This window comes from Ambystoma mexicanum, chromosome 10, assembly GCF_040938575.1.
Source record: "Ambystoma mexicanum isolate Mex_15411 chromosome 10, UKY_AmexF1_1, whole genome shotgun sequence".
Taxonomy (NCBI): domain Eukaryota; kingdom Metazoa; phylum Chordata; class Amphibia; order Caudata; family Ambystomatidae; genus Ambystoma; species Ambystoma mexicanum.
Window position 1 is genome coordinate 231,545,075 of NC_090932.1, and position 26,488 is coordinate 231,571,562.

The 26,488-nt window shown below is 44.1% G+C and overlaps 1 protein-coding gene across 2 annotated transcripts in view; it reads left to right on the forward strand.

Moving 5' to 3' along the window:
- The window catches only part of BMP1 (bone morphogenetic protein 1), a 984,430-nt gene that overhangs the window by 332,313 nt on the left and 625,629 nt on the right, over nucleotides 1–26,488 (forward strand). For both annotated transcript variants that reach the window (XM_069617748.1, XM_069617749.1), the window contains exon 4: nucleotides 214–331. In XM_069617748.1, the coding sequence (XP_069473849.1) occupies nucleotides 214–331 (118 nt within the window). The remainder of the gene's footprint in view (nucleotides 1–213; nucleotides 332–26,488) is intronic.

Consider the following 26,488-nt stretch of genomic DNA (forward strand, 5'->3'; position numbering starts at 1 on the left):
TGAGCATATATTTGTGAAATTGTTTTTGTTTCCTTGTGCTTTTCAGCTAATCAATACTCTGGCAAATTTAAACGGTAAAAAACATACATTTTGCTGAAGTGCTTCTTTGCAATTATTGTGACAGCCACATATCGTGTCCTGAAGCGAATGAGGCATAGTATCTTGACATTAGTCCATATAATAGCTGGGTAACTTTGTGCTTACTCTTTCTAGGCAGCCAGCGGGCGATATTCCGCCAGGCCATGCGACACTGGGAGAAGCACACCTGCGCCACATTCCTTGAGCGCACCGATGAGGACAGCTACATTGTTTTCACATACCGGCCATGCGGGTGAGCTATAAAGGGGGCGGGCACTCATTGCTGAGCCATTGGGGCATGGGAGGGGCAGAGCGTCATGGGAGGAGTCTGTAACATTACCAAAGTTCACCTCAATGCGACTCAGTCCGCATACAATGACAAGATGACGGTTTCCTCAAATAAGAATGCCATTCTGTATGCGCCTTTGTATCAGTGACGAGACCTGCACGCCTTCCACACGTGCCCTCATTTGCGAACTATTAACTCGATGCAACCTCTTCCCTCTTTCGTACTGCTTCCCTCTTCTCACAGCATCTGGGGAAATGATACTGTGTGCATGGCCATTAGCAACTATTTCCCTTTCTAACTGTTGTATTTTCCTATTGTGACACCATGACAAAGGAACAGCTAGGAAGTCCTATCAGGAGGGAAACAGCATTTTCTCTGGAAGGTATTTTTTTCTTTTCTTATTATGTTGCTGTGGGGTGAAGGGACTTGGGAGCCCATTACGAGTCGGGTGGTGTAGCTTAAAAAAAGGGTCAGTAACGGAATTAATTTCACTTTTAACACGACATATTTTGATTTTGGTGGTAATGCTGAAAAAAACTCCAGTACTTTTTTGGATGTTTTCTTTTTTTAATACTGCCAATAAATGGAGGCTTTACCATGAGTGGTATTAATGCCTGTAGTAAATGCTCCAAATCCTTCATGGAAACCGATTGAGCCCATGAATGGGGATTAACACTGCCATTCTGCCCCTTGTAATCTGGCGAATTTACCACAAAACATGTGGCAGAAATGGGCAATGACTATTACAGTCTTTCCACGAGCAACACCACAGCTACAATTATGAGACCCTAGCTGTATTTTTGTGCTCAGCAATGTTTTTAGTACCATACATACAATTGCACAATTCACACCTTTATACATTCTCTAATGTTGGTTGAATAAGCAAGACATCCTTGGCCTTAAGACCAGGGACCACATCTCTCCTGCCCTACAAACTCTTCTCTGGCTCCCGGGGGCTGCACGGATCAAATTCAAATCTTTCTGCATCATCCACAAAGCCGTCTGTGGCCTGGACCACTGTATCGCAACAGCCTCTTCCCTTCTTCTGCCCTGCACCCTCTGCAACTCATCCAGAACAGAACTGCAAGACTTATCCTTGGCCTCAAGTCCAGGGACGGCATCTCTCACCAGCGCTAAAATCCCTGCACTGGCTCCCCGTGGCATCAAGGATCAAGTTCAATACCCTCTGCATTGTCCACAAGGCTTTCTGGGGCCTGGGACCTACCTACCTGCAACGCTGCCTACTTAAATACTGTCCCTCATGAGCCCTCCGCTCATCTACCGCCAACCTTCTGCAAGTGATCTGGTTCTCCAAGCAGAGATTAGGAGGGCGTTCCTTATCCTCGGCAGGTGCCTCCCTCTAGAATAGCCTCCCTGCCGCCGTCTGTCTTGAGCCAGACCTTCATAAGTTCTGGAAACTCCTCAAGACCTTCATCTTCTCCTCTTCTTTCGCTTTCCATCTACCCTGCTAACGTAGTGCTCTGCTCTCTCCATCTCACCCGCCTCTTCCTTATAGCTTTCTGACTGGCCGCCTGGTGTACCTCAGAGTCTCACCGGTTCTGGGCACCCTGCTAGCCCTCTCTTGCAATTGCCTCAGGGCCCTACACCCATCTTCACTGCACTTGGAAATAACCCAAGAGAGTGGCTCTCTCTGCACTTACCCCAGTCTCTGCCGACTGGATGCACTTAGAACTCGCCCTCTCTGTGACCGCCTGTGCACTTGTACGATCCATATGCAACATGTCAGAAGATCTGTCTGTTCTCCCTTGTCTTCTCCCCTTAATCACACTGGAAAAACTGCAGAATCGCTGTCAGGCCTATTTGCTGTGTCTCAACTGTTACATTTTTACGCACGTACTCTGCCTGTGCAGACTATCATTGTCTCAGAATTTCAAGGGCTCCGAGCGACTGTTTGTTTTTTCCCTGTGTTCCCACCCTCCTTGAGCGCTTTGAAACACTTTCCTGTGTGCAGGTGTTATATAAATAAACAATACAATACAATCTGCAACTCTCTCTCACAAAATGCTCTCCTTCTAGACCTCTATGTTCCTCTGGCACCAACTCCTTGTGTGTAAAGTGTTTCACAAAACAGAGAGTAGGAGGTTGTTTGCTTTCCTCAGCTGGATCCCTTCTATGGTACCGCCTCCCCCTCCCTCTGTGTCTTGAGCAGGACCTTCTTAAATTGTAAAGCACCTCAACTTTCCTCTTTTCCTCCTTCTTCCCTCCTTTGATAATCTGAGTTGCTGCGATTGCTGTCTTGGACTCCTATGCACTATTGGGCCCCTGAACACTCACACCCAATCTTCCCAGCTTCTGTCTACCCTCAGCACTTTACTCAGCAAACCCTCTTCCCTGTAGACTTGCATTTTTCCACCCAACGCGGCTCCAGGCCGTATCACACTTACCATACCTTGCACTTTATCTGTGGCTAACCCACGAGCACGGGCTCCCCAGTACCTACCCCACTGCCCTCTTCCTTGCTGCACTTGTACATTCTGAATAGTCACAAGGCATAGTAGGTCTGTCCGTTAATTCCCCCTCTATTTATATTTGTGTATTTTTAATGTACTTCAATCTCATGTTTCCTCCCTGTTGCCCTGTGGGGGCTTTGACACAGAATGATTTTGCTGTTTAAGTGCTTAACAAGCAAACAATAAATACATAAATTGGCATGAACCTTGATATATATCTCCTCTAATACATGTTAAACATATGCAAGTTACCCCTAATGGATTGTTACATTTATTATATTTATTAACACATTAAACCAATCCTAAGCCAACAAGTGTTTCAACCACTTAGGTCTTTGTCAAGGCTTGGTACATAGAGCATATTATTAAAACAATTTACATTTTCATGATTCAATCCAAGTTCATTTCAATGTTTTGCATATTATTCAAGATCAGAATTATCATTATTGAAGTACATAAAGCAAACAATGAATGAAAATAAGGGTATTAACAAAAGAAAATAGAACAAAGATTTAAGTGATAGGGAAAGAAAATAAGAGAAATTATCTAGTTTTTAAATATGTTATGTTGCATAGGTCTCGTATTAGATGCAATGATTGTGAAACTCCTATTCGACTTACCCATTTATTTGCTAATTAAGGAGCTCCTCGTATTCATCTGTGTTACGACTTAATTTGAGCATTTTATACTCCTATCTGTAAAATGCATCCTAAAAATATGCACCTTTGGTAAGTAATGTACTTATTGATTATTTTTTAATCTAGAATATTTGGTAATGGACAATCAGAATTTTAACACTTTTTTTATTGAGGCGCAAACTCACCTATTTATGATAACATATTCTAGTATGTTTTATTTTATTTTAGTTGAATATCAATTTTTCAATAAAGAATTATTTAAACAATTTACAAAGAAAAAACAAAAATTATACAGAAATATAAAAATATACATCTAAAAATATATATAATTTGTATAGCATTCCCTAAAACAAAGAAGTAACTAGAAACAGGTAAATAATATAACTCAATATACAAATTATACAGTTAGGAGAAGAAAACAGTGTTTGATATTACATTTAAATCCAGGTTCGAAAATGTAAAGAATTCAGACATACTTCACATTGTCAGTTTACTTTTAGACACTTATACATGTTACAATGGTAAATTGAAACAAGTTAAATAAAAATAAAATGGCTATTTGAACTGCAATCGACTTTGTATGGTAAAGTTTCTTACAAAGGTCTTCTGATGTTAGCACCTTATATTGTCCGAAATATGGTTTGAAAAGTAACTTCCATTGACTCACTAAAGTAGTAAATACAGTTAGTAAGTGTTGTAAAGTTTCACGGGAATCTTGGCTGCAGCAAAATCTACAGAAATGTTCCCGTTCAGTTAGCTGTTTTCGCCAAGCTTTTATGTCTTCAGTTTTGCTTAGATTTAAGCAAAATCGTAAAAATATATTTCTCAATTTAGGGTTCGGGAATTTTAGAAGATGTTGTTCGAAATCTTTTTTCTACAGAAAGATTATCTTTAAATACTCTATAGATTTTACATAATTCCGTAGTACTAATCCAATCAAACTGGAATAAGTTAAGTTTTGCTCTCACTGGATTGAGTGATGGGAGTGTTTCTGAGAGATTTCCTGCTGCCATTACAGATTTTACATGATTTCTCCACTGTTTTGGATAATGATTCGGTTCAAGCATATAATTTGCTATTTTGGTAACAAGCATCTTTGAATCATTGGCTATGGAAAACTTTCTATACACGGCCAGTATTTTCCATAAACCCATGGCATAAAGCGACGGGAGGCCTAGCTCGTATCTTAGGATGCACATTGGCTGACTCTTTGGTAAATCTAATACCCGTTTCCAAATCGGCCTTCAATTTTTGTCCAGAATCTATTAGTTCTTAAAGGTTTAGTTTCCATACCATACAAAATGATTGCTGTGGTCTTTTGCATATAGAATATGATTGCAGTCTGGCAAGAAAAGTTCCCATATTTTCCCATATTTTGCTTGTATTAACACTTGGGAGGTACTAGAACGGACCTTAGCTCGTAGTTCAGTTTGGTATGGTTCATCAGCTGAGTGATTGCTAATATTAATACCAAGGTATTTATATTCATATACAATTTCAAGCTGACGACCTCCTATTTGCCATTTGATGTTTAATCTTTTTGATGGTTTCTTGTACCTACAGCATAGAACTTTTGTTTTCTCGGCATTCATTTACATCATATTCTGATCTGCATATACGTCCAGCACAGTTAACAATTTTTGAAGGCCTCTGTGTTTTTGACAGCAGGACAAGATAATTTGTGTAAAGTAGCCACGGGACTAAGGATAAACCTAGTCATGGTGGGTCTGCATTGAGTGTCAAAAAGTTGTTCCGAAGGTCAGCAATGAAGAAATTAAATAATGTGGCAGCCAGAACGCAACCCTGCGTTAGCCCCCGATAGGTCTTAATTGGGGCAGAAAGTTGACCTTGCATGTTCAATCTCACACGTATTGAAGTATCTGTATGTAGCTGGGCGATAAAAGCTACAAGTGTCTGTGGACATGCTGCATTACTCAATTTGTTCACTAGCAAAGATCTGCTTACCGAATCAAATGCAGACTTAAAGTCAACATATGCCATATAAACCGGTTGTTGCAATCTTTTGGTTTGTTGTTGTATAGCTGTTATTATGGTTATCTTAATAGCTGTACCAATACCTGTAATAAAACCTGTTTGATGTCGATCATACAAATTATTTGTGGTCGTCGATCGAGTAAATGTTCACTAAATTAATCTCGAGAAAAGTTTACCTGGCACGTCTAATAGTGCGATAGGACAAAAACTATGAGGATGTTGTCTATTTCCTTTTTTGAAAATGGGAACACTCGTTGATTTGCGCCACAAAACTGGAATCTGTGGCGAATTCATCACTTTATTTGCGTCCATAATTCATTATTAGATCTTAACATAAAATTTGATAGGCCATCAGGGCATTCTTATTTGATCTATTGAACTTTGCGATATAAAATTGTCATCATGGTCAAATTTGAGATCTAGATTAATTGATGACATATCGGGATCTTCTACAGCAATTTGTTCTTGGGATGCAAATAATGCAGAGAAGTGATCCATGCATGTCGGCTCCGTGACTGCATTTGATTGTAACGAGAGCTGTGAAGTGAGAGTAGAATGATTGAGGAATTGCCATATGGCTCTCAAGTTCTTTGATACCAGAGCTCGTAGCATATTTTTCCCATCTTTTTGGTATAAAATGTATTTGCTGGAGGCTACCCAATTTTTATACCCTGTTTTTAAATGTTTTATCTGTGACTGTGAATCAAGTGCAATCAAGTATTTTGCTACCTTTAATGCATGCCAAAGCAGATTTTACGTTGTTTAAAAACCGGGTTAAACAGATGTTTATGCTTGAAAGAGGGCTTTACCGATCTTACATCCTAATCCGAGAAAAGTTGTAGGGCTGCTGCATAAAGGTCATTGTGGGTCCATGTCACGACCCTCGCCCAAAACCCCCTCTGGCAAACCCATTGGCCAGGTGGAATCAGGACTCAGGCCTCTAGAGCCTGGCATCCTCTTCAAAAGCCCTCCTGGGGCCAGTCCTGCCGCCTATGGCGCCAGGCTCATACACCATGAAAAACATGTGCTTGGGAACTACTTTATTGTGTTTGTCAGCCAACATGGAGGCATCCACATAGCTCAGTTTCTAGGAATCAAGCTATGCGGTCTAGTGTTTTGGGTGCGGTAGCCTCGGGACTACTTTACCTGGACTATTTTGTTGGGGCTATTTAAACCACACCCGAGCAAGACAACACGCTTTGCGTTACTTTGCAGTTTGCAACGTGACGCTCACTGTGTCCAGCTATACCCACGAACCTCGGAGAAGCAGAACCTGCAAGGAGACAAAAGGAACATCATTAGCAGCAGCATCTTACCTGCAGTCTTCATCTTTAAACACTCGCAGCTCCTGAGGACGGCTTCCTTGAATCTGCACGCCTCCCGGACTGAACGACCTGAAAGAGGAAGATGGAGGCAACATTAAAGAAAGCATAAGAGACATTGCAAATTATGAACTGCTCTCATGGCTGGTCGCCTCTCGGCTGGCACCACTCCGAAATTCGACACGCGCTGAAGACCACCGCGACCTACAAGGAAAGAAGGAAAAAACAGGTTAGCAAAGGCAAGACATTGCAGCGCTGCGCATAGCGCTTACTTACCGCATCATAGCGCTCTTAATGCGCCATCATTTACCAGCGAGGCTCAACCAAGCCAGTTCGTCGCGCTGAAGTTCTGCATACCTAAGAGAGAAGAGACATTATTAAACAAAGAAAGACATGCAGGATAGCAACAATACTAAAGAAGAGCAATAAGACCGACCTGAAAGATATCAAACGGGCAGGCATCGGTGATGTAACTGGACCGCACACGCCCACGAAAGACAACGCGCCCCTGCAAAGAAGGCAGGACGGAGAGCACACCTAACTCTACCACAAGGTGAGGAGAGGGTCCCAGAGGGGCTGAAATCATATGGGGGTGGAGGGAGGATACTTACCCCGGTCGGCCAGTCTTGAACACAGTCCTCCTGTATTTTCAGGCAGAACCTTCCCTGCAGACCACATCTGGGCACCACTGAGAAGTATACCAGCGAGTAACCCGGCTGGGTGGCGTCCCTGTAGATACCAGGTGAGCGTAACAGTCCAGTCCTTAAGTTTCCTACTCCATTAAATTAAAGACAATAGTAAAGACTATGCAATTTGTCGTCAAACAATCGTAACTGATTGCGGCCGCTAGATGCTGTTAATAGGTTTTTTTGAGTACTCGATCAGTGGTAATGTGATTCCAGCACCATGATTGCGTCAGCTGTTCGTGGTCGCTGTAAGATTGAGTTTGAATAATACATTTATCAATGAGATCAAAAGAATTGCGAGCCACATATATGTAGTCGATAGTGGCTTGTTGATTTAGACAATGCCAAGTTGGTTTTGGAGGCACATCGCCTTCTATTGCTCCATTTAGCATAAATAACTGACGATCTGCCATCAATGTTTTTCATCTGCATACTAAATCATAATCTTGATAGGATTTATTTGCAAGACAGTGTATGTTTAAATCCCCTAGTACGAATGTTGTTGAAACCAGTGTGTCAGAGGCAATCGAATCCAACAACATCTCGATGTCTGCAAAGAATACTTCGTCGGAGATTGCCGCATGGTTCCAATAAATATTTATTAAAGCTACTGTGTATGAATCAGAAGAAAATCTGACCAGCTGGAGAAAGGAGTTAGGTTGAGCCCATTTACTCATAGTTAAGCCAGATTATATTTTTGCTGCCACAAGAATGCCTGCCATAGGTCTACCCTTTGCATGCTGGATCGCTGGTATAGTTAAGTCAGTATAGTTTTTCAAAAATGGCGTATCTGTTAACCAGGTTTCCTGGAGTGCTACAAAGTCAAATTGATCAAGTTTGGTTAAAGTATTATTAATAAAATGAGAATAACCACGAGTGTTCTAGCTTATCAGTTTTAAAGTACACGATAAGCATTGCTGTGGTGATTATGAGGCCAAGGTAGATCATGTATGAGTCGATCGTGAATTGAAGTTTAAGGGGTTTCGTATTCCTTCAGGTCCAGAGTTTGATGTATCACTTGTAGCGAAGAATGGGTTAGAATTCCTTAATTGGTAATTTTTAGTTTGTGGGAATTGATTTTTCTAATTGGAATTCTTTTTTTGAAATGTTTCATATGAAAGAGTGAAACCAAAATTAAAGATATTCTTTCTGGCTTGCCATATGAGATTAAGAATGACCCAGGATTGAATTCATATTCGGGCACGAGTCAAGTTATGGTCATCCAAATATTCTATTTGATCTATGTCGCTAGAAGATAAGTCTTCCAAGCTTGGAATTTCAACAAATAAATTGAGCATTGAGGTACGATTAAGATCGTATATGTCATAAGTACCTGGTCTACATTGTATTACAGTGTGAAAGTTAGGACTGGGTTGCTCACTGTTAAATTGAGCATTTTTATAGGAAAGATCAATCTGTTCGCGATCTCTGATTAAAGGGTGTATATGTAAATTCTGATCTGGACCAATGGTATACGGTAATGATGGAGGATGCAAATTTGCTACTCTCTGAGATGACTGGATATTCGACAGATGAGGCTGTATTGACTTTTCAATAAGTGTAAGTCGATGTTCAAAAGAATAAAGGTCTTCTTCACAAGTTTTGTTTGTTTGCTTGGTGTGTTACATCCAGTAGATCATCTAAAGGTTCTTGATGCACTCGGGTCTCTGTTTCTTGGATTGAGGATTGTATTTGCACCACGTTTTGTTTATTCAAGTTTACATATTTTCTGGTTATCGCGGCACTAGCAATTGTTAATCCTCGCTTCGGTTTCGTAATTTTTTTTAATTAAGCTTTTAGTAGGTACGTGTTCAATAGATTTAGTAGATTTCAAATTTATTTTAATTTTTTACTTGGGATGGACGCTGTGCTACAGAAGAGCTTTTATTCATGAGTTTGCAAAGGCAGTAATATCCTGCCCATTTTTATTTTTAAGCGCAATCGCTGTTGTCTTGGGTGGTTGTTTCTTATCCTTTGCAGAGTTGGCTTGGTCTTTTGACGTTAGATCTATAACAGTTGAGTCAGGCAAATGCTAAATTTTGATTGTTGGAGATAAGAGAGTCATGGGTCCTTCATATGGCAATATTTTCTTAAGTTGTTGTGTAATCTCTAAAATACAGTTTTGAATTAATAGATTCTCATGAGAACAACTTTTATCTTCGTGTTGATGTTCCACAGACCTTTTAAAAAGTCGCTAAAGCAGCTACGGTCTGTGATTTGTTGATGCAATATTTCTATCAATGTGGTTTGTGTAGATAGCCTTGCATCAATAGTTTCATACAATTTTAAAAGGGTGGAAATGGCTAAAATCATAGCAGATAGCACTGATTGGAGAAAAGGAAGTTCAGTGATTAATGTCAAGGGAGATAAAACGGGGGTCTTTCCATCTGCCCCTGTTGACCTAGGGTGATGGGAAGGGATAGGGGACAAAAAAGAAGAATGGTGAGGTTCACTGGGAAACATTACCAGTGATTGTGATAGGTTTAGACATGGAATTGTTTTGAATGCCATGATCTAAAGATTGTCTTTGTGTCGAAATATGCACAGAATTATTTATTTGCATAGAAATATTTGCAAAATGCTTATTCGAAGGGATTGTATTCCTTATCTTCGATATCTCCTTCCAGCTCTGCTGGCCTCGGAACATTTTTCTCTAGAGGGCGCTGCGCGTCGACGTCCGCCGAGTTGATGTCCCTCGACAGCCGCCGTATCGACGTCGACGTCATCCTGCCTTTAAAGGCCGCGCGCAGCGTCCGTTGCTCAGTTCCGTTTTTCCGTGCTTACTCAGTGCCTCGGAATACTGTTGCTCAGTTTTGTCAATTTAATCCTATTTACCTCGAGATATTCGATCCGTACTCGATGGCTTCCTCGTCGGAACCGACAACTCCTCGTTCCGGCTTCAAAAAATGCCGAGATTGTGGGGAAAAGATGTCGCTGACTGACCCTCACAGAGTTTGTCCGTGGTGTTTGGGAGCTGAACACCATTGTCCGGAGCGCGAGGACTGTATGTCCATGACAGCTAAGGCCCTGAAGGAGCGTAGGGGGAAGCTGGAGAAAGGTAAGACTTTAAAAGCTTCTTCTTCTCCGACGAAGGTCGAGACTTTCGTCTCCTCGTCACCATTTGCGCTCCAGGTCTCGGAGTGGGTCCCATCACTCCTCGAGATCGAAGCACTCGAAGAGGAGACGTCGAAGATCCCCTTCTCCGTCCTCCTCTTCCTCTGTTTCTCCAAAGAGAATCCCTTGCCCCACGAAACATAGTTCCCGGGCTGAATGGGAGGAATTCCACAAAAATATGATGAGCGTCTTCGAGAAAGCAGCCTCGACCCCCTCGAAGACTGCCGAGAGCGATGCTCTGGTCGAAAGACCCGAAGGTCAAAAACGCCGTGAGTCGCAGTACCCGGCGAAGGAAGCTTCTCGAGCACGTCTCGATCCCTCGAGTAAAGCTATGACCTCAAAACCTTCTTCGAAGGTTCCGTCGACGCCATCGACGAAGGTTCCGTCGACGCCGAGGTCGGTGTCTTCGACGCCGTTGTCAAAGGGACCTTCGACACACGGGTCTGTCGACTCGATGCCATCTTCGACACCGGCATCGACGCCAAGGAAAGTCACGGTTACGACGCACCCAGTGGCTATCCCCAGGTCCTCGATGACGATGGCGTCGAGATTGTCGACATCCTCGAGCAGAATCCCAATTCTGTCGAGGTCCTCGAGGCCTCCGCCTTTGTTTTCGACGCCACGCCCGAAGCCTTCGGCGTAGACGACATCGACGTTTTCGAGGCCGATTATGACAAGTTTGGCACCCTCTGCCTTGGAGATGGGGTTTACACCCTATGTGAGTTCAGAACAATTGAGAACTATGTCCTCAATTTTGGAAGAGGGTGAACTATCTGAACAGGAAGACACATTTGAGTTGCAGGGACCTGCAACCCCAGTTAGAGAGGAGTTATCCTCAGAAGATCGCAGGTTAAAGGATCTTCATAATTCCTTACATGAGGCAAGTGGGTTAGACACTTCCCCTGAGGTGGAGTTTACTAGGCCAGACCCGGGGGAGCATGCTGAAACCCCCTATAGAGCCTTAATGGCCAGGATCACAGAATTTATGGGGTGGTCTACACCTTCACAGGCTTTCCAACAAGATGACCTCACGGATATTCTTGACAAAGGTGCACAGGAGGATCCTGTAGTGCCCTTTCATACAGCTCTTCAGAGGAAGATTATGACGAACTGGGAAACCCCAGATGTCGTCCCGGCAGTAAATAAAAAACTGTCTAGAAAATACAGGGTATCTTCTGCAGACCCGGAGTTTTTGTCAAAACACCCATCCCCAGAAAGTTTGGTGGTACAGGCAGCATCTTCTACTGACGTCAAGACTGCTTACCCTACCGTCCCACAGGACAGGGACGATAAGAAATATGATGCTATGGCAAAGAAAGTTTTTTCGGCATGTAGCATGGCGTTAAAATCTGTTAATGCTATTTGCACCCTTGCTAGATTCAGCCATACACTTTGGGAGTGTGCTTCTACAGCGGCTGACTGCATCCCAGAGGGAGAAGAAAGGGAGGCGTTCCTAAATATCATACAGGACGGTAAAGACGCTATGTGCGAATCCCTCCAGACGGGCATTGATTCGGCTGACAGTATCAGCAGAGCAATGGCGGCAAGTACAACAACCAGGAGATTTGCTTGGTTGAGAAATTTTGCCCCAGATGTGCAAGCCAGGCTCTTGAACATGCCATTCGATGGCTCTTCTTTGTTCGGTACAAAGGCGGATGACAGTTTAGAGAAACTGCAAACATCAAAAGCAGCAGCAAAATCCCTAGGCGCTGCAATCCGTCGGACACCTTTTCGTCCTACAGGAACCTCTGCCAGGGGCAAGCCCTTTCGCTTCTACTACGCATTCGGAAGAGGTAGAGGACGACCGGCTCAAAGGGGACAAAGAAGAACTACCCGAGGTGGACGGGGTAGATATTCAAAAGCCGCAGCAACAGCAGGTGCCTCTTTACCATCGGCATCTGCATCAGCCGCCTCAAAACCACTCCGGGGACTTCCCTCACAGGACACCTGTAGGAGGCAGGTTAACTCAACATCTGGCGGAATGGCAGGCTATCACTTCAGATGCTTGGGCATTGGAAACAGTTGCCCAAGGTTACTGCCTGCCTCTCCTACGCATACCTCAGAGTCATCCACCGGGGATCAGCTCTCAGAAAGCTCCAGATCCGCTCCTCTTGCAGGAAATTTTGGACCTGCTAGAGAAAGGTGCCATAGAACCGGTACCTGTAGCGGAGAGGAACAAGGGCTGGTACTCCCCTTACTTTCTCTTTCCAAAGAAAGACAGAGGACTGAGACCCATCTTGGATTTGCGAGAATTGAACAAATTCCTCAGAAAAGACAAATTCAAGATGGTCACTCTTTCTCAGATCCTTCAGGCCCTTCAGTTCCAGTACTGGTTGGTATCTCTGGACCTTCAGGACGATTATTTCCATGTGCCTATCCATCTCAAACACATGAAATACCTGAGGTTCGCAATTGGCAACACTCATTATCAATTTCGAGTGCTGCCATTTGGGCTGACCTCCGCCCCGAGGGTCTTCACCAAGTTAATGTCGGTAGTGGCGGCAAGTCTAAGGAGGGAAGGGATTCACGTCTACCCCTACCTGGACGATTGGTTGATCAGGGCTGTATCTTCGGAACAAGCTCAGATCCAGCTAAATCACGTTTGACACTCCCTTCACAGACTGGGCTTCTCCCTCAATTTAAAGAAGTCACAAATGATACCATCGCAGAGACTCCAGTTCATCGGAGCGATCCTGGACACTTCCCTGGGAAAAGCCTCGCCACCAGAGGTGAGGGCTCAAGATATTCTACAGATGGTTACCAAGTTCCAAGATGTTATGTTATGTTATTTTGCACTTATATAGCGCCTTATATACCATTGGTATGGTCTGAAGGCGCTGGTAGGTTGAACGCCCTTGGGAACCGCAGTTCAGATCAGTAGAGAGAGTAGGGAGAGTCAAAAAGGTGCGTGTGAGCACCGGATATGTGTGCAGCTCGTGCGGCACTTGTGTAATAGCTGCTTCTTATCGGTAGGTGTGGTGGTTGAGAGATCAGGAGAATGTGTTCGTTCTGGCAGGATTTATCCGGAACGGATGTGGCTGCGTTAGGCCTGAGGAAAACGCCTGGCTGGGGGTGTGAGACCAGCCGTGTTTACATAGAATGATGTGGAGTAAGCGGCGGATGTTCGTATGAGAACAGTTATACCGAATGGTGTCATAGTATCACTGTGTTCTAGTTGAGTGGTGATGTAAAGGAGAGAGTAAGCGTGGTGGTGTGATATGATGGGTTATATGCTTTTTCAATGTGCAAACTTCTAAATGCAACTTTCCAGAGAGGCTACTGGGCGAAACTTCTGTACAATTTTCCACACAGAGGCTATTGGGTACACTTCTAAATTCAATTTATCAGAGAGGCTATTTGGCACACTTCTAAATGTAACTCTCACAGAGGCTATTGGGTACACTTCTAAATGCAATTTTCACAGAGCATCTACTGGGCACACTTCTAAATTCAAGTTTCCAGAGAGGCTATTGGGCAAACTTCTAAATGCAACTTTCCAGAGTGTCTATTGGATACACTTCTATAATCAACTTTCACAGAATGCTATTGGTAGTACTTCTAAATACAACTTTCAAAGCATGGCTATTGGGCATACATCTAAATGCAGCTTTCACAGAGGATATTGGGCCCATATCTAAATTCAATTTTCCACAGAGAGGCTATTGGGCGCACTATTAAAATCAATTTTCCAGCGAGGCTATTGGGAACATTTCTAAATTCAATTTACCAGAGGGGCTATTGGGCACACTTCTAAATGTAACTCTCACAGAGGTTATTGGGTAATTGGGTACACTTCTAAATTTCACAGAGGGGGTATTGGGCACCCTTCTAAGTGCAACTTTCACAGAGTGGTTATTGGGGACACTATTAAATTCACAGCGAGCTTATTGGGCATACTTCAAAATGCAACTTTCCAGAGTGTCTATTGGGCACATTTCTAAATGCAACTTTCCAGAGTGTCTATTGGGCACACTTCTTAATGCAGTTTCACAGAGTGAGTATTGGGCACACTTCTAAATGCAACTTTCACAGAGGATCTTGGGCACACTTCTAAATTCCATTTACCAGAGAGGCTATTGGGCACATTTCTAAAATTCAAGGAGAGGCTATAGGGCACACTTTCTAAATGCAACTTTCACATGCTAACATTCACAGTTCCATCTAGATGCGGCGCAGGCCAATATTCACAATTCCATCTAGGAGTGGACATGCTAACTTTGACAATTCCATCTAGGTGCGGACATGCTAACTTTCACAATTCCATCTAAGAGTGGACATGCTAACATTTCTCAATTCCGTCTAGGTGCGGACATGCTAACATTCACAATTCCCTCTAAGAGTGGACATGCTAACATTTCTCAATTCCATCTAGGTGCGGACATGCTAACATTCACATGCTAATATTTCTCAATTCCATCTAGGTGCGGACATGCTAACATTCACAATTCCATCTAAGAGTGGACATGCTAATATTTCACATTTCTATCTAGATGCCCAACATCTCCCAGCCTTCGACTTTTTGAGGTTGCTAGGCCTCATGGCATCCTGCATTTTCCTAGTGCCAGAGGCTCGCCTGAGAATGAGATCCCTCCAGTGGGCACTGAGGACTCAGTGGTCACAATTCTCAGGAAGAATAACGGATCTTTTTCAGGTTCCCGACAGGGTGGCTTGAGACCTTCAGTGGTGGGCCTGTCAGGAGAACATTCTGAAAGGAGAACAGTTTTGGCAACCCTGGCCGGAGATAACAGTAGTCACGGATGCCTCACTCACTGGGTGGGGAGCCCACGCCAACGACTTGACCATCAGCGGTCGTTGGTCTCCATCGGAGTCCAGACTACATATCAACCTGTTAGAGCTGAGGGCCATCAGACTTGCGCTGAAGGCGTTCCTGCCAGCTGTACAAGGAAAAAATGTCCTGATAATGACGGACAACACAGTGGCCATGCATTACCTCAACAAAAGAGGAGGCGTAGGATCACTACCCCTGTGCAGAGAGGCGATGCAGCTCTGGTTTTGGGCAATCCAAGAAGGAATCTCTCTATCAGCAGTTCACCTAGCCGGAGAGAAGAACTTGACAGCAGACGCTCTGAGCAGGCAGAGCAGAGTCTCCCACGAGTGGGAACTAGCTCAGGAAGTCCTTCAAGAGATCTTCGCCCTTTGGGGAACCCCTCAGGTGGATCTGTTCGCCACCAGTGTCAACAGGAAGTGCGATCTGTTCTGCTCAAGGGAATTTCCCCCGAGAGGAGCTCTGGGAGACGCGTTCATAGTAGCTGGGAGTTTCCGCTTCTGTACGCGTTCCCACCGGTCCCTGTCATTCCTCAAATGATCAGGAGGTTGAGAAGATTCCGGAAAACCATGATCCTAATTGCCCCGGATTGGGCCAGGAGAACATGGTACCCGGACCTTCTAGACTTGTCCATCTGCCCTCCAATTCGACTTCCACTCAGAGAGAACCTACTCTCACAGAAGGGAGGTCAGGTTCTCCATCCAGACATCAAAACCCTCAACCTTCACGCTTGGCTTCTGAAAGGCTGAGGTACAAGGATTGGGACCTCCCTGATGATGTTATGGAGGTGTTGCTTTCAGCAAGGAGGCCAGCAACAAAGTCTTTATACCGCTGCCGTTGGAACAGATTTTGAAGCTGGTGTAGAGAAAAGAATATCGACCCCTTTTCATGTGGTACACCAATGGTTTTGTCCTTCCTACTCTATTTGGCGAATTCAGGCCTTCAAGTTGGCACCATTAAGGGCTATCTGGCAGCGCTATCCATCTTTAAGCGCACTGCGGAAGAACCATCCTATTTCAAGTTACCCTTGGTAATCCAGTTTCTAAAGGGGTTAACCAACGTTTATCCCCCAAGACCATTCCAGGTTCCCCTATGGGATTTAAACTTAGTCCTAACTTTCCTGATGGGCACACCTTTCGAACCACTCCATTCTTGTTTGTTAAGATTTCTTACCCTTAAAACTGTTTTATTAATAGCACTTACATCTGCTAGAAGGGTGAGCGAGTTACAAGCTTTCTTGTAAACCCCCTCATACAATCTTTCACAAAGACAAAGTTGTCCTGCAAGTGAAGCCTAATTTCCTCCCAAAGGTGGTTTCTGAATTCCATATCACTCAGAAGATTACCCTGCCATCTTTCTATCCTCCTCCTCCTCATCCGGGGAAAGAGGAAGAGAGGTTACACAGGCTGGACCCTAGAAGGGCTTTAAGTTTTTACATCAGTAGACTGGCCAGGATAAGACAAGCAGACCAGCTGTTTGTAGGCTACACAGGTCACAAGCTGGGGTTACCAATAACTAAGCAGACCATTTCCAGATGGATCATTCTAGCCATTTTGGAATGTTATAAACTGGCAGGAAAAGAGCCCCCTCAAAACCTTAGGGCTCATTCGACCAGAGGTATTGCAGCTTCATCGGCCCTCAAAAGCGGAGTGCCGGTTAAAGACATTTGTGCGGCCGCCACATGGTCGTCCGTCCATACCTTTACACGATTTTACAACTTGGATTCCTCCTCCAGTCAAGAGACTAGGTTTGAAAGGGCTGTATTGCACTCTATTCATCAATAGAAGGCAGCGTGAAGTCAGTACTCCCACCTCCAATAATAGAATACTGCTATGGGAGCCTATCTAAGATAAGGAATACGTCCGAGGACACAATCCCTTCGAAGAACAAGTTACTTCTTACCTTGTAACGTTCTTTCGATGGGATGTTCCTCCGACATATTCCTTATCGACCCTCCCATCCATCCCCGCAGTTCTACTTCCCTTGTTGCAGCTTACGCTCCTTCAGGGTGATTAGTCTAGTCCAGACAGAAATACTGTGGGCTACAAAACGGAACTGAGCAACGGATGATGCGCACGGCCTTTATAGGCAGGATGACGTCGACGTCGATACGGCAGCTGTCGAGGGACATCGACTCGGCAGACGTCGACGCGCAGCGCCCTCTAGAGAAAAATTTTCTGAGGCCAGCAGAGCTGGAAGGAGATATCTAAGATAAGGAATACGTCGGAGGAACATTCCATCGAAAGAACGTTACAAGGTAAGAAGTAACTTGTTCTTCTCAGCCAATGCATCAAAATGATTTGCTGTAATTGTGGAGTCGCCAATCAGTACGCCTGTAGTAGGGGTGGAAAGGTCGAGGTTACTTACAGTTGCAGAGATCAATGGGACATCAGCGGAATCCTGATTCACCTCTGCAGAGCGTATGTGTTTAGCATTGATGGGCATTGTGCGATGATTTCCCGGTACAGGAACAGCTTCCATTGTAGTGTTGCCAATAAATGGATGCACCATAGATGCGGTAGCTAAAGGGCCACACATTATCTCATCACGGTTTGTACCGGCCAATTGATTTTTACATTTGTCGACAGGGTAAAACAAACTAATATCAGCTGACATAGATTTTGCGTGTGGCCGCACCCTGGATGGGGACGGCTTTTGTAATGCGAGCACTTGGTCTGCTCTAAGAGGTGTATGTTTCAACTTCTCAATTAACTTCAATGTTTCTAATTCGGACGGCATATCCGTCGTGAGGGTGCATAAATTAAAATGACAGGAGTGCTGCATACGAAAAAAATGTGTGCGGGCAGACAGATGTAAGTTAGCATAAGCTACAACGCAAACGTAGTAACTCTAATGCGTGGTGTCCAAATAGAAGCGTTAAGTACACATAAAATGCTTACCCTTTGTATTAAAGAAGGTCATATTGCAGCCTTGCCAGACACAACAACGCTTAATCGAAGCTCTGCCCCTGAATGCGCACGCTCCAGTTCCAGGTATATGGAATGCTGGGAGCTTCGGGTGGAGCACTTGGAATTAAGTCCATGAGCAATGATTGCCCATTAGTCAGAAGTCGTACCAATTCACTGGTTAAACGTTATCCAAATAAAGTAGCGAAGTGCAGATGAGGGAATCTGCCAGCCCCAACAGCTCTTAACCGAAGCTCTTCCCCGAATGCATGCGCGTTCCAGTTATATGGGTATATGGAATGCTGGGAGCTTGGGGTGGAGCTTAGGTTTGCAGCAAAATACCAATGAAAAGCACGAATTCACTGATTAAACATGATCCAAAGGAAGTAGCGAAGTGCAGAAGGAGGGAATCAGCCAGCCACAACAGCAACAGCTCTGAATCGAAGCTCTTCCCAGAATGCGCACAAATATTCCAGTATGTTATGTTTCTTCAAATGGATGTTGCCTAATCATGTCCTATTTAATTGGTTGGTGGTGTAATACCCTTCACATCATTCTGAAAAGTAAATAAAGTATATAGGAATTAGTGCTACTGGCTACTGGCAACTACGCCTGCCCCTCTACAATTGTGAAGGGACCAGGCTATTGATTACTGAAGCGCCTCTGCTGGGGGGGAACATCCTTTAAAGACAAAAGTGTACCTATTTTCCAGTGTGTTGTGCATGCTGTTGCGTGTGGTTGCCATTTTACTTTTGTGTATATAAATGTAAGCTGACGTCACACGTTGAACACGTGACATTATTAGTATGCGTTCCAAAAGTCCACAAATATTCACTGGTATGTGGTTATACGCTAATTCACTTTATTGTGTTGTAATGTTCATTATAGACATGGTGTCTGTCCATGCTCATAAATGCTGTTAACCTCTCTGCTACAATATATTCTTTTTGATTCTTATTAGTGAGTATACTGTTGTCAAGACGTGTGTGCTATTTCCATAAAGTTACTCATTTTTTACCATGGTATCCCGTTTATAGTTATTCCAACTCCGAATTAGGTCATTCACTTGTCAATGTATATTTGAATTGCTTACAAGTACCTGTTCTTTGGTTGGTGGACAAAATATAATTAAGATTGCCTATATAAATAGCCATGTGTAATACGCCAGTACCGTCTATTACATTACTCACAATTTAGACTAAAATTCATCCAAAATTCTCTGCAAATAATACAGCCAATTATTCATATTACAACAGTTTTGTTCCGCTCCAAGTTATTATAACCCCAAAATATATATGTAAATATATGAAATACCCTTCTATTAGGTCTGACAGTGGTTTTATGTCGATACAGTATCGTATGTTTACAGTTTATCAGAGGTGCAGGAAAATGCTCTTGCAAAAACAGTCATTTTGTGTTCTGTTTTGAGGGCATTGTAGACTCTTCCCAATTTACACGAGTCTCACCTCCTTTTGTGTAAGTTTCAGTTATTTGTCACCCCCTCGTTTTCAACATATCTTCTGAACTTGAAATAAATTATATGTTGCTCGTGTTGTTGATATCTGCCAGGTGCCAGTGCTAGCTTCCGGTCTTGGCTCTTAATCATGTTTAGATGTTCTCAGATTTGTATCCTCAATTGCCTGATGGTGCTTCCGATGTAGACCTTCAAACACAGATGATGGCATATACAACACACTTGGTTTTACAGTTGATAAAATCCTTGCTAAACATTTTCTCTTACCATTGATTGTCAAAATTGTACTGCTGTTCATTGAATATTGGCACATAGTGCAGGTGCCACATCTATAAAAGCCCTGAATTGTTTCCACCAGTCCCTCATTACATGATTATCATTTTTATTTGCCATAAAGGAAGGGCATAGATTGTTCCTCCGAGTAGGAGCTCTCGTATCAGTCAAACCAGGTTTTGCATCCAGAAACTGTTTTAGGTCTTTGTCCGTTAATAGCAGAATTCAGACCAAATTGTTGCCATCTCTGCTGTATGTTGTGATCACTTTCACAACCTTAGATCGATCTGGGTCTATTCTTCTTTTGGGAGTAAGGGAGTCCCTCCCTATCCATAGCTGTTTCCTTGTTTATTGTTTCATTTCTATATCCTCTTTCCTGAAATGTTGTCAAGATGTCACATTCTTGGATAAAGTGTGTGTTCACGCTACAGTTCCTGCGTGCCCTGATGAACTCTCCTGTAGGTATGTTGTCTATAATGCTTCTGCGGGGACAGTTTGTCGCAGAAAGGGTGAAGTTGACCCCTGTTTCTTTTGCTATGCAGTTTGTTAGTCACATATATGTGGAGTTCTAAAAATCCTATTTGGATTTGGCTGATAATACTAGTTGTATTCCAAATGTAGTCTGATTAAAAAGTTCTGCATACTTCTGTAGTTGGTCCTTTGTTCCTTGCCATATCATAAAGATGTCATCTATACAGGGTTCAAAATTAAGATTTGATGAGCAGGAGCTAAAACCAGCTGTTGGGAGTAGGCAGGAGCTACCCGCTGGGTAACCAGGAGTAAGTACCCAACGCCCTGCAAATCTATTTGTCCTTTATGCATATTTCATTATGTTTAATGGTGTACTAGATGTGTGCTAAGTCTTCTTTATTAGCATTCTCAAATACTAAAATTTAATGTCACATATGCATGTTTGTAAAGCATCAGTTGGCCTTGGGAGCCAAAAGTAGCACCTGGTAGTATTGTTTTGAATCTAACCAGGCTCTCTTAGGCTAGAAGCAGGAGCTAAATACCTCCCAGCTCCCCCCATTGTCTAAGCCGATCTATAAATCTGTGCCACCTAATTACATTTGGTACAAACTGATTGTTTCTAAGTGCATGTCTTTGCTCCCATGAAAAGGTTGTTTAGGGAGGGCACGTATTTATTTCCCATGGCTATACCCGTTATTTGTTTATAGTATGCCTCATTGAATATGAATACGTTATTTTCTAAATGCGAAATTTAACATTTCTTTAATCATTACTATCCCTCAAAACGGGGCTTGGCATGGGTCTATTGAATCTGCACCTGTCTTTCGTTAACTGCTGCAGGCATTGGCAGGAAATTAAGTGAGTTCCCGTTCCCAAATTGTGGCTCAACAAAAGGGGGACTGGATATGCAGGCCAAGATCTGTGTAAAACCAACTTGAAGCTGGGCTATGGTACAGCTAGTTTGGTAGCCTAGGATGCAGCCGCAAGAGCCTTGTGTTGCAAGCCATGCTCCAGTGATTTAAGGCAGATAAGCCATGGATTTCGCAACATCCCAGGACATGATGGCTATCTTTTAGGAGTGGTAGGTGGAAGGCTCCATGCACTGCCTGTCCTTCAGGGAAGTCTACTCTACAGTCTCACAATGATCTATGCATTGTCCAATAGGCAAGCTTTTCGGGAGCAAGGAGACCAGGAAAGGCCTAGGAGGATAGCTTAGGTGCCACGCGCTTGTCTTGGAAGCAAAACAACGCAGAGCAATGCACGTTTGAATCCCGGTCCTGTGCTTAGAGACTGGTCCCTAGTATCAATTATCTAGGTTGGAGTAGATGTGAATCCCACCTCTCCTAAGGTACGCTGCACCACTACCATTAATTTAGTGTAAGACCCTTGGGGCTGAGGTCAACCCGAATTCAAGCATGTTATAAAAGATTAATTTAAATGAGTTGGTTTCACTTTGCCGTCAGTTGCAGAGCTTAGGGCAGATGTCACAGCAGAGCATCCTAGTCGTCTTCAGACAAGCCGACTAGCTGAACCATTATGAGTAATGTGCAGAATCCCCTCTCTTGTAGCACTCTGGGAGCTGATTGTATATTCTGCTACCAGTCCGGTTCACTGCACTGGTCAAACCTTTCTGGGTCGACCAATCAATGGTGGTTGTCACTTTCCAAAATTTCTGGGTATCTTTCGATATGAACTCAGAGAATGTGGATTCAGCCTTGAATCTCGGACATCCTGTTCACATAGCTAGCCAGATCCAGCCATAGCTTCCCTGAGCAGAGGTACAGGGGACTACTGTATTTGGCTAGCAAAAATATTGACATTCACATAATATTTCTATAGAGAAGGATATTGATATTTCCCTCAGTGACTTTCGATAACCTGGGTTGTTACCAAGATTCCTAAACCTAAGGTCTGAGCAGCTATTATTTCATATATAGTTAACATGGGTGCTGAATATCGGTTTTAAAGAGGCAAGTTAAAAACAAATATATTGTGCTTCCTGTATGTTTTTGTCAGGGCAGGGTTCTCTGGAATGGCTTTAGCTGTGCTTTCTTCTGCAGAGATATTTGCAAGTGTTGCATAATTAAAACATGTGACGTTCATGAAAGCTACTGATCTAAACGGGGATTTTGTATCTTGGTTTCAGGAATGCTCCGTGCAGATTAAAATTTGGTAAGCAAGACTTGTTTAGAACATATTTTGTTTTGTTATAGAACAGTTTGACCTTGAAGAGGAGCTTTTCCTTGTTTTGTCCCATTCATGTTGTGATCTTCACCAGAGGATGTCACAACGGCATGGGTGTAATTTTAGGGGGAGGACAGGTGTGTTTTCCCCCCCCAACTTTGATGGCACACTATTTTGTCCCCATTCATTTGGCTGGGACACCTTTTCTTCAGATGTCATGTCCCCCCAACATTTTCAGCAAAGTTACTCCACTGCACAACGGCACCCCATCTGCCCTGCAGCGCTCTTCATGCTTTCATCGTGCTTTGCTCCCATCGTCTCCCCCCTTTTAGGCAGGGTTAGTGCCGCCACCTGCCTAACTGAACTACACTTCCCAGCATCCTTGGCCCTGGAAGATACGCCATGCTCTGAATAATCGGGCCATCCAGAGTTAGTGGGCATGGCTTCTACAGTTTCCTCCCTTTGGGTACATGAGGGAAGGGCCAGGAGGAAAGGATGATGAGCCCTGTTCGAGTTAAATGCAGATGGGGATTATAAGACTTCTGGGACTTGCACACTGCTACTGTAATACTAGAAGGTGCTGCATCACGCTGGAGATACTAGCATACAACCCCGTGCTAGTTTAAGTTACAATTCAGAAATTCGTTACTATAAGCATTCTAATAGTGCAACAACATACATTTGAATTGCATTCAATCACAGTTTACATAAGAAAGTATAGCGACTAATTAATTGAAAACCGAAAGGCCATGAGTTTCGCCACCAGGGCTTTATAAAGGCAAAACTGGTAGGTATTTAAAATTCCTTGAAAAAGTGAAGCATGAAAAGAAGAAAAGGAGAGGGAGGATGAAAAAAACAGAAAGGGGACAAGTGTTAGTCATATCATTTCTATGTTACGCATTGACAAGCAATTTTGAGTCGCGACAATAGTCTTAACTTATGTAAAGGTCACTTCGAATTGATTGTGTCCTTCAACGTATTCCTCATCTTAGATAGATGTATTCCATCCAGCTTCAGCTGCTTTGGAAAAAATGTTCCCTCAGCAGAGGGCGCCTTGCGTCGATGCAGTCGAGTCGAGGTTCCTCGGAGGCCTCCGTCGAGGGTGGCTTCAACCAGTATGCAAGTAGCACGCGCGGCGCCCGTTGGCCTCAGTTCCGTTTTTCCGCAGTACGTGTTGCTTTGGAGACTTGCCGCACCTCCAGTAGTTCTGTGACGCAGTTACTGAAGATATTCGATATGTCCTTGTCATCGACCCCGACTATGACCCTGCGTTTGGGATTCAAAAAGTATAAATCCTGCGGTTCGAAAATGTCCATCACGGACCCGCACGGTGCCTCGGTGAAGGCCACGACAGGGAGGCCTGTACGAAGTGTCAGGCATTGAGACGGAAGGCCTTGCAAGAGAGCAAGGGAAAACTGCAGGTAGGTCGAAAACCCGACCGAAAAGCCTCTAGCGTCGAGGTCCCGTGAGGAGATATTTCCTCGATGCGAAAGGCAAAAGCATCGGTCTAGGTCCCGAAGTGGTTCACACCGCTCTTTGTCTTCGACAAAAAAGTCCAAGAAATGACGCCACCCGTCCCCTTCCACCTCGTCCTCAGACGAATCCCCAAAAAGTATAAAATGCCCACAAAACATTCTTCCTCCAAAGAATGGGAAGCATTTAGAACAAAAATGATGGAGGTGTTTGAAAAGGCTAAGCCTCGGTCCGCGCCTTCTTCGGAAGCCAGCCAGGCGCGTTACCGTTCCGATACTCGCGCGCCCTCGAGCCCAGGTGATCGAAGGAGAAAGGATCGGGAACCCCCCAGGACACTGAGCGAAAAATACCAGTCGAGTCGACCGTTCGGGGCCACCGACGCCATCCGGAACCCGACATACCTCGAAGGGTAAGTCTTCGAAGAGTGCCTCAACGCCCTCGAAGCCAGTTTCGTCGACAACCACTATTTTGTCGGTGCCATCGACGCCTTTGTCGACGTCGCCCCCGAAGCCCTCGGCGCCAAATGTTCCAAAGGCTCCAAATCGGCCAACTCAGCCAGAAGCTGCCAAAATAACAGAAAAAGAGAAGGCTTCAAAGGCTGTAATGCCTTCAGGTTCCACTGATAAACCTCTCCCACCTCTCCCAGAAAAGGTTTATAAACCTCTTCCAAGGAAAGAATTTTTCAAATCCTTAACTTCAATTTTTGAAGAACAGGGTAGTATTGATGAGAATGTTCCTTTTGGACTGGAATATGGCACCCCAAATGTCCCAGAATGCCTGATTTCTGAGGAAAGCAGGATGAGGGATCTGGTGGAAACCTTGCATAATGCAAGTGGAATTGATATTTCACCTGGAACAGATTTTGGCAGGCCAGAACCAGGGGAACATGCCAGTCCCTCATTCAGACAACTAATGACAAAGGTGGTCCAATACTTAGGATGGGCTAGACCACCAACTCAGTTCATCCAGGATGATCTGACTGATATATTGGATCATTGTCCCACCGAAGATCCGATTTTTACCCTTCCATGTAGCCTTACAAAATATGGTGGGCAAAAATTGGGATACCCCGGACTCTATTCCTCCGGTGAATAAGTCCCTCACTTCAAAATACCACCCTTCCAGTAGCGACCCCGGCTATCTGTCTAAGCACCCTACTCCCGAGAGTCTGGTGGTCCAGGCAGCCACAGCTTCAAGTAAGGTGGCGTACCCTTCTATCCCTCCGGATCGGGACGAGACAAGCGTGTGGATGGTTGGGCACGCAAGGTATTTTCAGCTGGAAGTATGGCGTTAAAATCGGCCAACTCCACATGTGCCTTGGCAAAATTTTCATACACTCTGTGGGAGTGCATTGCAATTGCGGCGGAGCACATACCAGAAGGGGATGAAAGGGAAGGATTTGTAGCCACTGTTAAAGATGGAAAGGAGGCCATGCAGGAATCCCTTTAGTCTTGATTGGACACTGCAGATAGTGTGAGGAGGTCCATGGGTCCACTAGCACAGTAATGCGCAGATTTGCGTGATAACGGAAGTCTGGTTTCGCACCAGACGTGCAAAACCGTCTTCTGAACAATCCCTTTGACGGGTCTCCCCTTTTTGGCAACCAGGCTGACGAGAGCCTTGAGAGGTTGCAGAACACAAAAGCAGCTACCAACTATTTAGGAGCTGCTATTGGGCAACCTCAGCCTTTTCGTGCATCAGGACAATCTTGGAGGGGCCGATCCTCTTGTTACTACTCCTCATATGGAAAGGCGAGAGGAATGGCCAGTGAAAGAAAAGAGGCCAGAAAAAGGCCACTTGTGGTGGACTAGGAAAACGTGCAAAGCCAGCCCCAGCTGCAGCCTCTTTACCATCAGCAGCCGCAGCAACTGCCACAAAACCACTTTGAGGACTTGCATCAGAAGACACCTGTGGGAGGCAGGCTGTCACAGCATCTGCAAAAATGGCGAGCCATTACTTCAGATGTTTGGGCTCTAGAAATAATAGCCCTAGGTTACTGCCTTCCTTTTCTAACGCAACCTCAAAGCAATCCACCAGGGAGACGCTCTTGGAAGTTTCCGGACCCGCTCCTACAGCAGGAAGTCTTAACCCTGCTGGAGAAAGGTGCTATAGAACCATTACCTGTAGTGGAGAGGAACAAGGGATGGTACTCCCCATATTTTTTGATTCCCAAAAAGGACGGAGGACTGAGACCCATCTTGGACTTAAGAGGCTTGAACAATCTCCTCAGGAAGGACAAGTTGAAGATGGTCACTCTTTCTCAGATCCTTCAGTCCCTTCAACTTCAGGATTGGTTGGTGTCATTGGACCTCCAGGATGGTTATTTTC